The following is a 19,951-nucleotide window of genomic DNA, read 5'->3' as shown; positions in this document are numbered from 1 at the left end:
TGAGATTTATAGCTTTCTGTTCCTTGGTGTTCTGTTACTCTGTCTACACCATCAAATTGATTAGTAGGCAGTGGAGAGCAAGGAAAGAGAGGTGACTGCATGGAGCCAGTAGGTGTCCATCATTTTAATGAACTGATTAGAGATGGTTAATACTGTCCTTGATTCTCATTGTAGCTGATGATGGCCAGATCTTTTAAAATTTTTCTCCCCCCTCCCTTATTCTATATTACAGGGCCCACTGGAAAATGATTTGGTAGTTCATGTAGCACTCATAGCAGAAAGCCAACGGTATGAAATCCAGATGGGTGGTGTGTTCCTTTGGGAGGAAGGAGGGGGGGCTTATTGCTTTATGTTACAATATTGAGTGTGTGGTAGAGATTAATTTCACAGACCCCTTGACAGGGTTTCAAGGATGTCATTAATGTCACTTTAAGTGCCAGAACAACATTGCTTTCATGTTTAAAATAATTTTGTTTTAGTTGATGTGAATATTAAAGACTGTGTGACCTGTGCCAGTGTTGCCTGGGGTGTAGTTTGGAGGAGTCAGTGCCACAGATAACAGGAATTCCCAAAATCAGTGCTTGCTCTTTCTGCCAGCCCCCAGAGCTCCCACCTGATGCCTAGTAAGGAACACCAGAGGGCCTCTGGATCCCAGCACAGATGGCATTATTGCTCACATTAATAAATTAAAATGTTCTCCAAGCTAGCATAGTCTCCTTCCTCCCCACCTCCTCCTCCACCGTTCTCCACACTCCACGTGCATTGCCTAAAAATGTCTCTTCCCTTTTTCCCTGTGTTCTTTAGCCTTCAAGTTTTCCTCAACACGTATGGGATTCAGACTCAAACTCCTCAACAGGTGGAACCTATTCAGATTTGGGCTCAGCAGGAGCTGGTGAAAGTAAGTGATTCTACTTCTTTACTGTCAACTTTGTAGAGGTACTAGAGCATGAAGATTAGACTTAGTTTACAGTCAGTTAGCATAGTTAAAATCTGATTCTGAGATAGAGTCATTAATCCAGAAGTCTTTCTCATTCCATTGAGAAACCTACCTTATCAGACATTGTTACTAAAAAACCCTTGCATTGTGTGTGTATACTTTATATTCATAGGTCTACTGATTCTTACTTCTAAAATCTATTACTGAACTAGACTGAGCATTTAAATAACAAGTTAATCTGAATTTTAGTGCCTTGTGTTTAAAATTAACATTTACACTGGATTTGGTAATTTTCCCTTACATTAGCTATTAAAGAAAAATTCTCATTGGAATATTTATTGGTAATAACTACTTCCATTTTTCTTTTGCCTTACTATTTGGGGTCTGAAGTAATTCTCACCCTTTTGCTCAGTCTCAAAGTAACAGCTGAGTTCATTCTTAATGTTGTTATGTACCTATTTAGATTGGATTAAAGGGTGACTTTGGGAGCCTTTTGCATGTAATACTCTGCAGATGAATTCAGAAATGCCTGTTTAGGAATATTCCTGCCCATTAGGGGCAGGAAATTGTTGACTTCCATCAGTTATTTATTTATTTACTTATTTATTTTCAAAGATTTTATTTATTTGAGAGAGAGCTGGAGAGAGAGAGTGTGTGTGCATGAGCAGGGGGGAGGGGTAGAGAGGGAAGGAGAAGCAGACTCCCCACTGAGCAGGGAGCCCAATTCCACTAGTTATTTATAAGGCACCACTTCTACATAGTAATTATTAAAAACAATACAGGAACAAACTCTGAAGTGTTTGATGTAAGTGTTTAGAATTTTCTCTCTCAAATAATCAAGATTAGCTCAGTTAGGTTGATATAAGCATTTGTGGTCAAAGCCTTAATGCTACAACAGGGAATTCAAGCTTAGAGAAGAGAAGTGTACTTTGCATAGGAGAAGGCAGGGCCTTAGAGCATCACTGCTGATTGGACAGGACTTCGTCCATTGGCAACAAAACCAGAACCTGGGTGTCATATCACCCTGAGTACTTGCTCTTTGAGGGCTCTTAAACTTCTTCTAACAAATTTAGAGCCTTATCCCCTCTGATTAAAGAGATAAGGCTGAAAATTCAAGGATCCCTAGAGTAGGTAACACTTTGAAATCATGCCAACATGTAAATGGGCTTTGTGGTAGAAGAGGAGAGGGACCAGAAGGCAAGGAGAGGAGGCAGCATGAAGTGGGGAAAATCTAAGTCTCTTACACTCTATTATTACTGGCTATATTTGCTTTTTAGGGTTCTTCACTGAAAACTCCAGAGAATAGTAACAAAGATTATTACTCTTTGATAAACATGTACTCAAAGCAAATAAACTTGACTCCACTTTTTTCAAGCCTAATTTGTATTACAACTTTTTTTTTAAATCTTAGATGAATCTGTACACCACTAGACAGCATGCAGTCAATATTTTAAAGATAAATACAGCTTCAAATGACTTAAATGTGGCATTTTATGCATTCATTGATTAGTGAACACCTGCTATGTTCAGAATTTTGTGTGGGGCACTCAGATAAAATGGCTCTGTGCTCTGTCCCTGTTCTCAGTAAACTCTGAGTCTACTGGTATAACAGGAAAAATAGTTAATTACAATCCACCTAGATTAGTGCTATAATAGATGTTTAACAAGGTGCTGTGGAGGTGATAGGAAGCATTCCATTTAGACTAAGGTGAAGACTTGGGGCACCTGGCTGGCTCAGTCTGTTAAGTGTCCAGCTCTTTGTTTCAGCTCAGGTCATGATCTCAGGGTCATGGATTGAGCCCCGAGTCAGGCTCTGCACTGGGCGTGGAGCCTGCTTAAGAATCTCTCTCTCTCTGTCTCTTTCCCTGTCCATCTGCCCCTTCCCTCAACTAGTGCGCACGCATGTGCTCTCTCTCAAAAAATAAAAATAAATAAAAATAAAAAATAAATAAATTGAAAGAGTAAGGTGAAGAGTTCTAAAAGGACCTGACTTATTTTATGTTTTGTTGTTTTAAAGATGGTGTGAACAAATGGGTATGTGGTTTGGGTAAAACAAGACTTGGGGCCAAGAGTCCAACTTCCCTAATCATGTGTCAAGATAGAAAATTCTCTGTGGCTACAGTCTTTGTGATCCAAGCTAGCTGCTCTTTGGGATTCATCCTCTGAGATAAACTGCCTAGTATATTGCTTCTTATAAGCTTATCTTTAAAAAAGTTAATTCCTGTGTAGTAACATATAATATTATATTAGTTTCAGGTATACAATGGTCCCATATATTACTCAGTGATAAGCCCACCTTTTATTTTTTTTAAAGATTTTATTTATTTATTTGAGAGAGAGAGAGGAGGAGAGAGAGTGAGAGAAAGCATGAGAGGGGAGAAGGTCAGAAGGAGAAGCAGACTCCCCAAGTTGCTGGGAGCCCAAAGCGGTACTCAATCCCAGGACTCCAGGATCATGACCTGAGCCAAAGGCAGTCGCTTAACCAACTGAACTACCCAGGCACCCTAAGCCCACCTTTTAGAAATAAAAGTGTGCCCTCCAGTCTCAGTTAATATACATATTCTTATGCCAGTGGCTAATCTTTCTGTTCTGAGGAGCTGTACCCTCCTTCAGCTCACTCAAGAGATATGAGAGCAGACAGCTGAGAGCAGGACTTATACTGTGTGTAGTTAATGTTTCATGATGTGGTGACTGTGGTGTGATTCACTTCATGGGGAGATGAATATAGTGTGATCTAGAATGAAGTTCTGTTGTTTAGCCATTACAGTATACTATTTCAGTGGATTAAATGGTGTGGATGTGTACAATGTGGGGACAGTTTTATTCACACCCTGGAATGTGGGAAGCATTCCAGGTCTGTCTACACAATTGTCAGAGACCTACTATACCGTGGTTCAGAAAATTAAGGAAAACCCTGTCACTGTAACACAGTAGTATTTAAAGGAAATCTAGGTCAGTACATTTTAACTTGAACATGGTTAATTAATCACTTGTCCAAAAGAAGAAATCTAAAATAGTTTAGACATACATTTAGTTCTGAAAACTTGGAAAATATTTGAGAGAAAGGGGGCTCCATCTAGCGTAGTATGCTGTAGTTTCAGGGCAGCTATGTAGCCTAATGCTTATAGGGTACTTTTCCTGGCCAGTTGATTTTGTCTAAAATGAGAGTCATTATTCCAGAGGCAGTATTCACAGTCCGGGTGGCTCAGGAGGACATTCAGTTGCTCCCTCATTCGTCTATCAGGTATTTCCTGAGCACCAGCTATGTGCCAGGCACAGTGCCAACCAGCTGAAAGGAAGCTGTTCTCTAGGAACATAGCAGTGCAGAAGGAGAAGGAGACACCGAGCTAACTCTGACATGGGAGTGTACACACTAGCTTAATGACCAGAGACTTCTGGTGATGACATTAATTTTAGGTACAGTGAGGTTCATACTTGAAGCAGTTCAGAGGAAAACAGGTTAGATATCCACCTCTCATCAAATAGAAAAATAAATTCCAGACGGATTTAAGATTTAAATTTTTTAAAATGATATAAACAAAATCTTTAGAAGAAAAAAACAGAACAGTTTACAACTGGAGTGAAAGTCCATTCTTAGAATAATGCCAGCACTAAAAAAGTCTTTAAGGAAATGATTCACAGATTTAATTAAATAGGACTGAAGATGGGATAACAACCTGGCACATTGGAGGTGCTTGTGAAATTTCTTAGTAGGAAAATGTTTAGGTTGAAATACTGCACGCTGCAATGATGTTTGACCTACTATGCAGTCATTCTCACATTTTGTAACAACATTGAAGATGAGCAAACTGGGTAAAATATGTATACAAAGGGTAATATTCTTAATATACGAAGATCTCTTACAAATCAAAAAGAATGAAAAATACCCAATAGAAAAGGGAACAAGTGGAAAAATTTATAGAACATACAAGTAGCCATGAAATATATGGGAAAGTGTTCAACCATAAAATATTTGAATACAGTAGTTTAAGATGAACTATCTTTCTGACTCAAGGGGGTAACTAAAAAGGCCTAGGCACTATTAATGGTAGTAATTTGGTCCACTATTTCTGCAGGGTGACTAACCTGGCTTTATGTTTCAAAGAAAACATATTCTCTTTGATCCAGCAAGTCTAGGAAATTATTCTGCTGAAATAATTGTACACTGTCCAAAGATGTTTATTGAATTGATTTTGAAAAAAAAAAAAGTTGGGAACGACCTTCATCAAGTGATAGGTATTAAATAGGGTAAGAAGGCATCTTACTGGGTTAAGTGCTCAGCTTTGGCAGTGGTTACCTTCTAATTCATTCCAAATCTATCTGTTTTTACTTTGTAGAAATTCTAGAAGTTTCTGTTCCACTGTGGCACCTTTTTATGTTTTCCAATAGTGAGTGCTACAGACATTTTTAGGGATCTTTATATTTCTTTGGTCATTTAAATATTGAAATGTAGAACAATGGAATACTATGCAGCCATCAAAAGAAATGAAATCTTGCCATTTGCGACGACGTGGATGGAACTAGAGCGTATCATGCTTAGTGAAATAAGTCAATCGGAGAAAGACAACTATCATATGATCTCCCTGATATGAGGACATGGAGAAGCAACATGGGGGGGTAGGGGGATAGGAGAAGAATAAATGAAACAAGATGGGATTGGGAGGGAGACAAACCATAAATGACTCTTAATCTCACAAAACAAACTGGGGGTTGCTGGGGGGAGGTGGGATTGGGAGAGGGGGAGCGGGCTATGGACATTGGGGAGGGGAGGCGAACCATAAGAGACTATGGACTCTGAAAAACAACCTGAGGGTTTTGAAGGGTCAGGGGTGGGAGGTTGGGGGAACAGGTGGTGGGTAATGGGGAGGGCACGTTTTGCATGGAGCACTGGGTGTTGTGCAAAAAGAATGAATACTGTTACGCTGAAAAAATAAATAAAATGGAAAAAAAAACAAAACAAAAAAAAGAAATGTAGAGTACATGCATAGACTCAGTTTACCATCTTGAAACTGGAACACAACAGTACTAAGTTTTAACAAGTAAGACGCCAAACAGATACAGATATATATAGATATATAGATACAGTTTATGAACTTGTTTATATAAATATATGCACATATTGATATATGTATGTAATATGGGTATATATTTATGTATATACTTTTAAAAAATCTGTAACCCTATACTTTAGGTGTTTTTTTAGGGCTTACACAATAAATTATACATCCTTCGATATATACCAAAGTGCAAGAGTTGGATAATGAGAATAAATAGGACCATTCACTTGGAGCACATGGTTTAAATTTTTCATAAAATTTATGTAATCAGAAAAATCAATAAAGACATTTCTATTTTTTTACATTTTTAAATTTTAATTCCATTATAGTTAACATAGTGTTATATTAGTCTATATCATTAATCAACAATTCCATATATTACTCAGTGGTCATCAAGATAAGTGTATTCTTAATCCCTGTCATCTATTTGAGCCATATCCCCCACCCATCACCTTCTAGTAACCCGCTATAGTTAAGAGTCACTTTTAGGGCACCTGGATGGCTTAGTCGGTTAAGCAGCCAACTCTTGGTTTGGGCTCAGGTCATGATCTCAAGGTCCTGGGATTAAGCCTCTCATGGGGCTCCACTCTGCTTCTGCTTGTGGCTTCTTTCTCTCTCCATCTCCCTTTTCCCCTCCCTTGGCTCATGCTCTCTCTGTCTCTCTAAAATAAATAAATGAATCTTTAAAAAAGTCATGTGCATTTTCAATAACAGTCCAAGAGCATTCCTTTTACTCCACATCCTCACCAACACTTGTTTTTATTGTGCTTTGATTTTAGCCATTCTGACAAGTGTGAGGTGATATATCCTTGTGGTTTTGATTTTCATTTCTCTGATGATTAGTGATATTGAACAACCTTTGATACGTCTGTTGGAATCTATTTGTATGTCTTTGAATAAATGACTGTTCACGTTTCTGCTCATTTTTTAATTGGATTATTTGTAAGTTTTGGTGTTCACTTAAATAAATTCTTTATATATTTTGAATACTAACCCTTTATTGAATATATAATTTACAAATATTTCCTCCCATTCAGTAGGTTGCATTTTAGTTTTGTTGATTGATTCCATTGCTTTGCAGAGGCTTTTTATTTTGATGTGTTCCCAACATTTTCATTTTGATGAGAAATACTTGAAGGTGGGAATCTAGTAGGAGATGTGAGATCCTGAATTTTACAACTTCAGCCAGTTTGTTGTTGTTGTTTTTTTTAATATCACACAGCAAGCATTTGTCTCTATGTGTTCTTTTATGAATTGGAAAGAGCATGCAAGTTTACATTTGACAACACAAGAACAATGTCAAATTTTGCAGTGTTGCTAAGCAGATCTCCAAAGATTTACTCTCAAATCTCTCAGTGCCCCCAAATCTAAGTCATCATTGGCTAGTTTTTCTAGCCAATTCATTGTCTTCATTGTTTTCCTATGGGACTGTTGAGTAAGGTTTCCCTGGCCACATTTCCTCTGGAAAGATCAGAAATTAGCAGGGTTTTAGTCAGGGGCAATAAAGGGGCCAAAAAGGAAAGCACTGATTCTTCTTGCCTGACTGATTTACAAATTTATGTCTTACAGGCTTATTTTCACCTGGGTATCAATGAAAAATTGGGACTCTCCGGAAGGCCAGATAGGCCCATTGGCTGCCTTGGTACATCAAAGGTGCTCATAAAATTTCCTTGTGGAGCAGTGTTCAGATTATAATAGCACAGAATTAAATGATGTTTGACCTGCTATGTATCCATTCTCACATTTCATTATATACTTGGGCTGAGTGTCTGAATTATTATTTTCTATAAGTAAATCTTACTGTTTGTTTTGTTTTTGATATCACAGAAGTCTTCTAGGAAAGAATAAGCATCTCACTGCTATATTATTTATGAACATTGTAAGTTACCTGATTTTGACAGTATTTATTGAGAGGTTTTTTCTATCACAGTAGAGGTGGACTACACTTTAGTATACTGATCTTACTGATCTAATCAAGAAACTTTGAAATTTCTTAATCACTTTTAATTTTTATTAGGACTTACGCTACTGTATCTTTGCCTTTGGTCCTGTTTTGTACTTTTTAAAATTATCTCTTACAGATTTATCGCATTCTAGGGAAGACTGTGGTTTGTTACCCTATCATCTTTGACCTAAGTGATTTCTACATGTCTCAAGATGTTTTACTGCTGATAGATGACATAAAGGTAGCTTCAAAACCCATTTTTATTGAAATTGGATGACTGTGTTTCTACTGATTTTATCATATGTTATTAAATTGAGTGCTTCTGGGTGTCTGTGACACTGGGTTAACACGCTGTAAAATATGAAAGTAAAACAATGTTTGCATGGCTTTAGAGAAAGAGTTAAATTGCTTGCAGCATTAGAATAATAGATGGAGTATGTCTTATATAAAGTTGTGTGACATTGCTTGATAGACCATTCTACAAATGGAATGAAAAGATACAGTTTATAAAGCAAAGGGGAAACCATTTGGAAACCATGTTCATATGACCGCAGTAATTTATCTCTTTTTGAACAAAAGTTGAGTTAGGAAAGTAATTTTATTTATATTATGAAGAACGTCAAGTAAAACCTCAACCAACTCATAACATCTCATCAGTTAAAATCTCCTCCAATCCCTTTTCCATTTGCAGAGTAGAGAAGCTTAGAGTCATGTTTTAGAGCATGAAGTCTGGACCCAGATTACATTTGTTAGAATCTTGGCTCTACTGTTTATTTACCAGCTGTGTGATCTTGGGCTAGTTACTTGACTTCTCTGTGTCTCTCTTTTCTCATCTGTATAACTGAATAATAATAGGGATATTCTGAGAATTAAATGAGTTAATGTATATAAAGTGCTCAGAATAGTGCCTGACATATGGTGAAGTGTTATGTAAGTCTTTGATATGATGATGACAATGATGATAACAACAGTAGAAATTGAGTCAAAAAATAACTCTCCATATTTATGATTCAGTCTCGTTTCTTCTATCTGCTGTAATAAATGCACAGTAATGATAAGTATTGATAAGTAATGATAAGTAATGAGGATTCATCTTCTGGATGACAACCCTGGATTGACTTTTCCTCCCTGGGACCATTCTGTTTTGTTCTTCTTTTTCAAGTATTTGTTTTAATTCCAGTTAGTTAACATACAGTGTTATATTAGATTCATATGTACAATATAGTGATTCAGCGGTTCCATACATCACCCTGTGTTCTTCACCACAAGTGCCTTCCTTAATGTCCATCCCCCATTTCATCCTCCCACCCACCACTCCTCTGGTAACCATCAGTTTGTTTTTTATAGTTAATGTTTCTTGACTTCTCTTTCTCTCTCTCTCTTTTATTTTTTTTCCCCTCCAGGGACCATTCTGTTAGGCCACCAAAATGGAAGTAGTCTTAAAATATATGTAATCTGATTACTTTTAAGAACAAAGTTTAAATTCAATGAAGTTTCAGACTTAAATTTGTATATATTCATACTTGTATACATGTTTGTATCAGAACATTTCTACCCCTAGTAGTTTATATTATCCAGGGATTGACTGTGAATTATCTTGATATATCAGAGTTTTGTTGGCTATTTTCCACAAATGGTTAGACATCCTGATCAGCTCAGATATGATGCTATTACATGCTACCTCATTCTTGTGTTTTGATAGAATGCACTACAGTTCATTAAGCAATATTGGAAAATGCATGGACGTCCAATTTTCCTTGTTCTCATCCGGGAAGACAACATACGGTAGGTTGACGAAAGAAGTGAGGTGTACCCATCTCACCTGCTTTAACACTGTAAACCCTTTAGAAGCAGACCCTCCTACTATTTTTATGTCTCTGTCAGCATGTGGGAGAGAGACTTGCATATGTGAAGGATACTTAGTATTAGATTTTTTATTTCTCATTCTGTTAATAATAGTGTACTTTTTGTTTGTTTATATTTTTTAGAGGTAGTCGATTCAACCCCATATTAGATATGTTGGCAGCCTTTAAAAAGGGAATAGTTGGAGGAGTCAAAGTTCATGTCGATCGTCTACAGGTAATCTTCTAAATTTCAGTGTGTTTCTGTTCAGGACAATTAATACACAGATAGAGCCATATTTCTTTTATTATTTTAAAGATTTTATTTATTTATTTGACAGAAATCACAAGTAGGCAGAAAGGCAGGCAGAGAGAGAGGAGGAAACAGACTCCCTGCTGAGCAGAGAGCCCGATGCGGGGCTTGATCCCAGGACCCCGGGATCATGACCCGAGCCGAAGGCAGAGGCTTTAACCCACTGAGCCACCCAGGCACCCCCTAGAGCCGTATTTCTTAATATGTTCTGTTTAAGGTTTTTGTCTTAAGGTTATTCTGTGCCTTCCTTCCTATTCCTGTTGTAACCATCCTGTTTATTTTCTCTGTCCAGTCTTGTGCTTGAACAATTGCAGTGGTTTCCCAACCAGAATTTTAGACTTTAATAGCTCATCTCCAACATCTGTTTTGCAGTTGAGGAAGCTGGGATCCAGAGTGGTGAAGTGACCTAGAGCCTTATACCCTAGTCCAAGTTACCTAACTCCCTGGTCCAGTATGCTTTTCCGTGCTTCACAGTAACGTCCAGCCTGGAGAGGATCCTCGTTCTATTCAGGACCTCACAGCATTATCTTCATAATTCCTAAATGAGAAAATCCCCTTGTGATTCCCTATTAGCCAGAACAGCCTCCCTGCCCACGTCTACTAAACACTCTGTGCTTCTGCCAATTCAAGTTGATTACTCTGTTCTGACTTTGTGAGGTTCTGCCCCTCTGCTCATGCCATTTCCTCTATGTGGAATATCCTTCATTCTTTCAAGATGTCTGCACTTTAAAATCTTACCAAACTTGAAGACCAGTTCTGCAAAATCACCTACGTCAGACATAACAGTACTCTTCTGGAGATCCTTTTATGACCTTAAACATGAACTAGTCAGATTGTAGTCTGTTTTGGACTTGAATGCCTTATTTTCTACACACACACACACACACACACACACGCACACACAAAATGTGATTATCTCAAAGAGTCTTTCATGTAGTAGGTTCTCAATATTGAGTAAGAAAGAGGAAAATTTATAGAGGGACCTACAAGTGGCATGTTTACATACTCATTCCTCTAGTGCTTGTGTGTTGTATCTTTATTGCTTTTTACCAAAATTTTTTATCTTTTTCCCCTTATTTTCTTTTTTTTTCCCCCTTATTTTCTATCACTTCCTGTTGCTATTGTCTTTTTGTCATGCTTTCTGTAAAAATTTCTTTTGTATTTATCATGCAGCTTCTTTGTTAAGTTTTATATTCTGGCTATCATGTTTTTAATTCTCCCTTTTCATAATATCATGTTCATATTTTCTGGATATTATATTTTATCTTTCTGAGATTATTTACTAGAGAACTTTTTTTTTTAGTTATTAAGAATTATTTTTTAATTGTGGGGAAAATGTACATATCCTTAAAACATTCTGTTAAATATTAAATATTAAAATGAAATGAAAGGAAAAATTATCCCTTTTTATGTCAGTGTTAAGTTTTATAATCTCTTTGGAATGTTACAATTTTAAAGCTATTTCTTTTTTTTTTTTCCATTTTATTTATTTTTTCAACGTAACAGTATTCATTGTTTTTGCACAACACCCAGTGCTCCATGCAAAACGTGCCCTCCCCATTACCCACCACCTGTTCCCCCAACCTCCCACCCCTGACCCTTCAAAACCCTCAGGTTGTTTTTCAGAGTCCATAGTCTCTTATGGTTCGCCTCCCCTTCCAAATTTTTTTTTTTTTAATAAACATATAATGTATTTTTATCCCCAGGGGTACAGGTCTGTGAATCGCCAGGTTTACACACTTCACAGCACTCACGATAGAACTTTTGAAATTTTCTTCTCTGCCTGATCTCTGCCTGATCTCTTTCTTTAAAAAAAAAAAAAAATCCTTGTTTTTTTGTGCTCAGTCTTTCATGTTGGAGGCATTTGTGAGATGTATGGTAATCTTTAGCTATCCATTCATTTTTAAGAGTGAAAGAATAAGTTTATTGGAAGCTCTTTGTTTGGGAACAAGATTTTTGTCACAATGATGTCATTTATCAGATAGTCTGATAGCAAGGGCTCTTTTTGTTGGGGGAAATCCCAGGTGCCAATATCTGGAGTTTTTTTCTCCTAGGTCCTTCAGTTTCCAAAATAAACATCTAACCTTGTGCCCAAGAACATACATTTTGCTTTCATATCCTGAGTACAGGGCTGTGGAAGGAGCCAGGGCGTCCTGCTGTGTTTTCTGTTCTCTGCTGTGCCCTGTCCCTCCCTTGAGTAGAGAGTCTTTCACCAGAGATTAAACTTCTTTTCATCTTGCAAAACTGAAACTTTGTACTTATTAAACAACAACCCCTCATACCCCCACCCTAGTCTTTGTCTTCTCTTTAATATAGTAAATGAAAATGACACCTATATGCTTCTCTTTTTATTTCAAGCCTTTTCAGATCTCGTTAGCCCATGTTCCACAGTCTCTCTCATCACTGGACCTCAACCTCCCTCCCTGCCTCATCCCCCAGGATCTTTCCATGCAGCTCATCCCCAGCCCTGCTTTCCATTCCTAAGTATACTGGGTACTTTCACCTTAATATAATTGGAATTTTTTTCCTACTCATGTTGTTATTCTCTTCTATCCTTGCCTTTTTCTTTTTTTCCTTCTAAACATTTTAATTTTATAATTTGGGTCAATGTCACCTCTTTAGTGAAGTCTCCAAGGTTGGAATTAATTTCACATTCCTGTGTGTTTTTGTGGCATTTTGCTTGAACCTTTGCTATAGCTCTTAATTTAAGTGTAGCTAGTTTCTTGTGTATGCTTCTCTCTGTGCATTGAAAACTTTTTCAGGCCAAGCCTGAGTCATCTCTGTATTCCCAGAGTGCTCTGCTCACCACTATTCTCTTTTAGGAAAGATACAAATATTGGTTCATTGGTTCAACATATATTGATTGAGCTCCCTCTCTAGGCACTGGGGATAAAATGGTGAAAAAAATATACAAGGTCCCTGATCTCATGGGACTTATTCTAGTGGGGGAGCCAAACCAGAAACAAAGCCAGGGAGCAATGCAGGATGATAGGATGCAGTGCAATCTTAGGTAGGATGTTCAGCTGGAAAGGACCTTGGTGGGTTATAATTAAGTATCACAGAGCAGGATACCTTTTTGAATATTATATTTCATTTGATATATATATAACAATGTTAAGTCATTTGATTACCATCAGAAGTAAAGTATTAATGCCTAGTAAATTAATTATAAGTGTAATTTTTTTTATAAAACTAATTTAGGAGCATTTATTAACCAACTGATTTTTTTTTTTTATCAAAAGCTCTATAGAGACTATTAGTGGAATTTAGCATTTGCCTATTAACATTTACCTTATGGGCTTAATCAGTATATAGAGTGGGTAGGCTAATAACAGAAAATATTAAATCAAAATTATTTTTCTTATGTTTTCAGTATTAGCTATTAGATTTGAGCATCAAATAATTCTTGACTCTTCTCCTTCATTCATATCCCACATTATTACAACCCATTATCAATTCTGGTTTTCTTTACCCTCAGATTATATCCCGAATCTAACTACTTTCCATCACTTCTCACACTAACATCACAGCTCAGGTTACCATCATGCCTCGCCTAGATTTTTACAGTAGTCTTAATTCCTACTGGCCGTAAGACAGTTATCCTCTACCTGCTCATACGGCAGTTAGATTATATGGCATATCATAAGGCTTTACTGACTTTCTTTCTCATACAAAGTGAAAACAAAGCAAAGTCCTTCCAATGGCCTTTGTACTATCCATGATCTGAACCTTTTTTTCTGACCTCATCTCCTACCACTCTGTCCTGTCTACTGTGCTCCATATCCATTCTTCTCCTTATTGATCCTAAAACACACCAGGCATGCTTCTGCTTCAAGAACTTTGCACTTCAGGAACTCAGCCCTGCACACTCTTCCTTAAGATCTATATTGTTGACTTCCTTCAGTTTCCACGTATATGTCACTCTATGAGAGGAAGTCTTTTCTGATCACCTGTATCAAATGGCAAACCTGCCTCCTCCTACTACCCTACCCCAACACTTCTTATCCCCTACCTTTCTTATTTCTACTTTGTACTTAACATCATCTGACATAGCATATTTAGATTTTTGTTTATGTTGTCTTCTTCCTACACAGCTAAGATCAATTTCAAAAGGGCAAGGATTTTGTGTATTTTATTCGTGCTGTATCCTTAATAACTAGCAGAGTGCCTGGAATATGGTAGGTGTTCAATAAATATTTGTCTAACAAATTAGTCAACCAGAGAGAAAGATGTGTAGATCTGAGCCTGAATCTTAGGAAATATCACTCAACGGACTTTTATTATGCTCAACACTGCTCTTTATCTAGGCACAGACTGCTCTTAGACCCTGATTATTGCTGCCACATGAAAATGTGCAGATTGGTTCCATGTCTGGCCTTCCTCACTCAAAATCTGAAAGAAGGCTTTAGTGTGATTGCTAGTAATATGTCCTGACATTTATAATAGGTTATTTGTTGATGATCTGCTTTGTTTATGAGTTTCCTCTAGAGGAAAAGGCAGTACAGCTCTGGGTGGTTAGCCAACAAGTGCAAGATTTCCTGTGTCATGTTGCTTCATATTTGAAAAGAACAGTGAGAAAATTGAGAAAGTAATACATGTAAGACAGTTTTGATTGAAGAATTGACTTATTTTTAAAATAATAATTTATGGCTTGTTTTTTATGCAGAACATTTCTCAATTTCATCTGACAATTCATCAGATAATTAGAAGTGACACATATTGCTAAAAAACCATTGTGGGTTTTCATTCATTTACGCTCTTCACATGAACCACTGACAAATAAAAACTGTTTGAGTTTGGCCTTATTTAGTTTGCTAACCTATAATCAGGAACTAATGAAAAATAAAATGACCAAATATGGGTTGCCAGAATGTAGAGAAGGATTGGCCTCAATAATCAGCAACTTCCTGATGCTGAAAAATGGAGACTTGGCGGTATCCTATCATTAGATAGCCCTGAAATATATACGGTAACAGAATCCAAAGTGTAATTTCCTATCATCTTTTCTCAAAACAATTTTAGTATTTGTTTTTTTAATTTCAAACTATTTTTAGCATGTCAGTAGATACTGAATTTTAACTCTAGCTTAAAAATAAATGCATATAGGGGCGCCTGGGTGGCTCAGTGGATTGGGCCGCTGCCTTCGGCTCGGGTCTTGGTCTCAGGGTCCTGGGATCGAGCCCCGCATCAGGCTCTCTGCTCCGCGGGGAGCCTGCTTCCTCCTCTCTCTCTGCCTGCCTCTCTGCCGGCTTGTGATCTCTCTCTCTGTCAAATGAATAAATAAAATCTTTAAAAAAAATAAAATAAAAAAATAAATGCATATAATTCTCAGAACAGAGAGACTCATGTTGACTTTCCTGTTTACTATGACACATGAACTTGTAGCATGATTTATTTGTTCTTTTTAAGAGGATTTTGTTGTATATGAAAACCTCTCTGATTTAGAATGCTCATTTAAGAAATTAAGAATTGCGTGTACTTTTTTTTCCATTTTATTTATTTTTTCAGCGTAACAGTATTCATTGTTTTTGCACAACACCCAGTGCTCCATGCAAAACGTGCCCTCCCCATTACCCACCACCTGTTCCCCCAACCTCCCACCCCTGACCCTTCAAAACCCTCAGGTTGTTTTTCAGAGTCCATAGTCTCTTATGGTTCGCCTCCCCTTCCAAAATTTTTTTTTTTTAATAAACATATAATGTATTTTTATCCCCAGGGGTACAGGTCTGTGAATCGCCAGGTTTACACACTTCACAGCACTCACGATAGCACATACCCTCCCCGATGTCCATAGTCCATAGCCCCCTCCCCCTCTCCCAATCCCACCTCCCCCCAGCAACCCCCAATTTGTTTTGTGAGATTAAGAGTCCTTTATGGTTTGTCTCCCTCGCAATCCCACCCAAAGAACAAACAGTCCCATCAAGAAATGGGCAGAGGACATGAACAGACATTTCTGCAAAGAAGACATCCAGATGGCCAACAGACACATGAAAAAGTGCTCCACGTCACTCGGCATCAGGGAAATACAAATCAAAACCACAATGAGATATCACCTCACACCAGTCAGAATGGCTAAAATTAACAAGTCAGGAAATGACAGATGCTGGAGAGGATGCGGAGAAAGGGGAACCCTCCTCCACTGTTGGTGGGAATGCAAGCTGGTCCAACCACTCTGGAAAACAGCATGGAGGTTCCTCAAAATGTTGAAAATAGAACTACCCTATGACCCAGCAATTGCACTACTGGGTATTTACCCTAAAGATACAAACATAGTGATCCGAAGGGGCACGTGTACCCGAATGTTTATAGCAGCAATGTCTACAATAGCCAAACTATGGAAAGAACCTAGATGTCCATCAACAGATGAATGGATAAAGAAGATGTGGTATATATACACAACGGAATACTATGCAGCCATCAAAAGAAATGAAATCTTGCCATTTGCGACAACGTGGATGGAACTAGAGCATATCATGCTTAGTGAAATAAGTCAATCGGAGAAAGACAACTATCATATGATCTCCCTGATATGAGGACATGGAGAAGCAACATGGGGGGTTAGGGGGATAGGAGAAGAATTGCGTGTACTTTTTAAAGTAAACCTTTTTTGAGTATTATATACTTACAGAATTGTATATGCGCAGATCATAAGGGTATGGCTTCATGAATTTAAGAGTTGTGAATTTTTTCTCAATCACATTTCAGACACTAATATCTGGAGCCGTAGTAGAACAACTTGACTTCCTACGCATCAGTGACACAGAAGAGTAAGTCCCTTTGGGTTATTATTAGAAAAGCAGGAAACTAGAATTAGAAATGTAAGAAATCTGAAACTTTTTTTTTTATTTCTAGGCTTCCAGAATTTAAGAGTTTTGAGGAACTAGAACTTCCCAAACATTCAAAAGTCAAACGACAAAGCAGTACCCCTAGTGCTCCTGACCTAGAACAACAACCAGATATTGCCATTACTGAATGGAAGAACAAGCCCACCCACGAAATTCTTCAAAAACTCAATGTAAGGAAGATGTAATTCCCACCTGGCTCTGAGTGAGGTTGCCAGAGCAGGAATTCTCAGGGCCAAGCCGTATTTCTTTCATCCTCTCGAAGAAGGTAGATGCCAAGTGCCTGGAGGTAGATGGCCTCTCTATGGTAGAGGCAGTAATGAGAGGTTGTTTTCATGGTCTAACATTAGCATCGATGTCTTAAAGATGCTTAAGGAGTGTGGATGATTTGAGTTGCCTTGGCTATGAAGGTATTATATGAGCCATTAAAGAAGTTATGTCAGAATAGTTGCCTTTGGGATCTCCAGACTTCTCATTTGGCACTCTCCCATCCTTTTCCCAACTTGGATCTTCTCTCTTATCCCTGTGTTTAGGTCTTAATGCTTGCTGTAAGTCTCTCCAATCATTGAGGAAAGCAATCCTATGACCATATTCATAGGAATATTATGTGAACAACCTAATACTTTACCTTCCCTAAGAGTATTTGCATTTTAAAAGAGGTGGGGTGAGAGTGGGTTATAGTACTTATCCAAGGAAATGAAATTCTAATGATAGAACTACAACACTGTGACATCTTACTGGGCTATACCACAAATTTGAGCATGTAGGTTAACTATATGTCCTACTAGACATCTTTTGTTCTTGTTATTGATTAACATTATCTATAGATTTCCATAAACATGAGAATGATATGTTAAGCATAAAGCACATAGCTGGGTGCCCTAATACATAAAAAGCATTCTATGTATGTCCCCTCCTTTTATCCATCTCATAACAGGTTGATAGCAACATGGTCTCTCATTTATGAATAAACAAAAGGAATGAGGTTGAATGACTTGGCCAGATCAGAGAGTGGCAAAATCAAGTGTTAATCAAATATTAACACTTGGAGACATATATTTTCTATCCATTGCTTATCTTGTTTTCTGGAAAATTTGATTATTAAATACTACTACATCAGGAAATCAACCTGTCTACTTTCTGTCTCCAAGATACCTAAGATAAATAGTTGTTTAATGTCATCTAGTGCTTGGTAGTATATCAGCAACATTTTATTTTTCTTTATTTTTTTAAATTTTTTTCTTTAATATTTTTCGTTAATTCTTTAATAATAGCAGATTTCCTCTCTGCATCACGTGGGTGCCTGATTAGTTACTCCCTATGGTACTTTTGTATCCATTTTATTCCAGTTACTCACTGTGATTTGTATTTTTAGGACTGCAGTTGTCTAGCTAGCCAAGCCATCCTGCTGGGTATACTGCTCAAAAGAGAAGGCCCCAACTTCATCACCAGGGAAGGTAAATATACATGTTTAAGAGAACATTTTTAAATAATGAGACCTTATTTTATTCTCCATTAAACCATTTTTTAACCTTTAAATGGAAAATGTTTATTCATACCCCCTAGAGTGGTATAGACTGATGTATGAACTCCTAAATTGCTTTCATGCAGTGATGCTTGATTGTTTCTCTGATTGTCTGAATGGTGGTAGAGCCTGATTCTGCCTATAACTGTTAACCTCTGATGACTCTTTCATAGTTCTTTATTGACAGTTTCTGTTTCCAGTTTTATTTCTTGAATGTTTTTAAGAACAGTAGTAAATCATTATAGCTACAAAAATTTGCTCCCTCATGGTCTTCAGCAGCCAATAGAATATGGCATTTAATAGAATTGTACTCTAAACATTGTTAACAAAAATTAATCATTTCTCTCTTTTTTTTAAGATTTTATTTATTTATTTGACAGAGAGAGATCACAAGTAGGTAGACAGGCAAGAAGAGAGAGAGGGGAAGGCAGGCTCCCCGCTGAACAGAGAGCCCAATGTGGGGCTCAATCCCAGGACCCTGAGATCATGACCTGAGCTGAAGACAGGGGCTTAACCCAGGCGCCCCAACAAAAATAAATCATTTCTAATCATGTCCTCTCTGCATTAAGGATGTGACCCTATTACCCCTGAAATCCACACTTGTATGTTGAGGCACTCTAAGGAATTCTTGAATTCTCCATCATGGTCTGCTTCTAGCATTTTATTACATAGAATAATATAGAATACATTTCAAGATACTCAAAGTTTTTGGCTCATCTGAAAGTCCTCTGTTAGAGGGGCATGTTGATTTGTTTAGGATTAGAGATTGAGTTGGGATTCTAAACAGCAATGTAATTAATAAGATTTATAGTTTTAGGAGTGAACTAAATATAATTGTTTCTTCATATAAGGTATAGCTAGTTTTTACATTATTGTAGCAAAGAGATAAACTTCTTGAATATTTTATACGTCAACTGAGTAGTCTTAATTTTCTTAACTGATTAATGGCAGAAAAACTTTAAGCAAACTTCAAACAGAATCCCTCATGTTTCTAAGTAGTCTTGAAACTATAAGCAGAATCCCAATTATATTGAGAACATTCATTGAAATTTATACTTTAACTAAAACAATGGGAGTTTTAAAAAGCAAACATTTTTTTAGGAACCTAGAATGTGGAATGGTTATTTTAGTAGTGCTTTAAAATAAAACAAAGTTTATAAAAAATAGTTTATAGTGAAAATGCTGAAAGAATATTTTTATAAATAGGAATAATACTCATCTTTTGCTTAGATAGTTAAAAGACTAAGTTTTTAAATCCATAAAATCTAATGATATGTTGAAAATTGTAAGCATCTACAGAATCTGAATATAATTTTACCTAAGTTGTTATAAAGCTATAAAAATAAATTCATGGTAAAATGATAAAGATCTCGTTCTCCTCTCATGTTTCCTTTTTGCTACTCTGTCCTGTCACCATCATTAATTTGTTGACAAGCTAGTCATGAAGCCAGATCACATGTAAATTGTGGTCAAAGAATGAAACCCAGCTGT

At 37.1% G+C, this 19,951-nt stretch overlaps 1 protein-coding gene across 3 annotated transcripts in view; it reads left to right on the top strand.

The window, feature by feature from the left end:
- Positions 1-19,951, top strand: part of PHKB (phosphorylase kinase regulatory subunit beta) — a 249,812-nt gene that overhangs the window by 198,278 nt on the left and 31,583 nt on the right. For all 3 annotated transcript variants that reach the window (XM_045988942.1, XM_045988940.1, XM_045988941.1), the window contains 9 exons: positions 233-288; positions 805-898; positions 7,564-7,647; positions 8,076-8,180; positions 9,642-9,724; positions 9,928-10,018; positions 16,799-16,860; positions 16,946-17,108; positions 18,311-18,392. In XM_045988942.1, the coding sequence (XP_045844898.1) occupies positions 233-288; positions 805-898; positions 7,564-7,647; positions 8,076-8,180; positions 9,642-9,724; positions 9,928-10,018; positions 16,799-16,860; positions 16,946-17,108; positions 18,311-18,392 (820 nt within the window). The remainder of the gene's footprint in view (positions 1-232; positions 289-804; positions 899-7,563; positions 7,648-8,075; positions 8,181-9,641; positions 9,725-9,927; positions 10,019-16,798; positions 16,861-16,945; positions 17,109-18,310; positions 18,393-19,951) is intronic.

Source organism: Meles meles, chromosome 19 (genome assembly GCF_922984935.1).
Source record: "Meles meles chromosome 19, mMelMel3.1 paternal haplotype, whole genome shotgun sequence".
Taxonomy (NCBI): domain Eukaryota; kingdom Metazoa; phylum Chordata; class Mammalia; order Carnivora; family Mustelidae; genus Meles; species Meles meles.
This window is presented reverse-complemented; position numbering and strand designations above follow the sequence as displayed.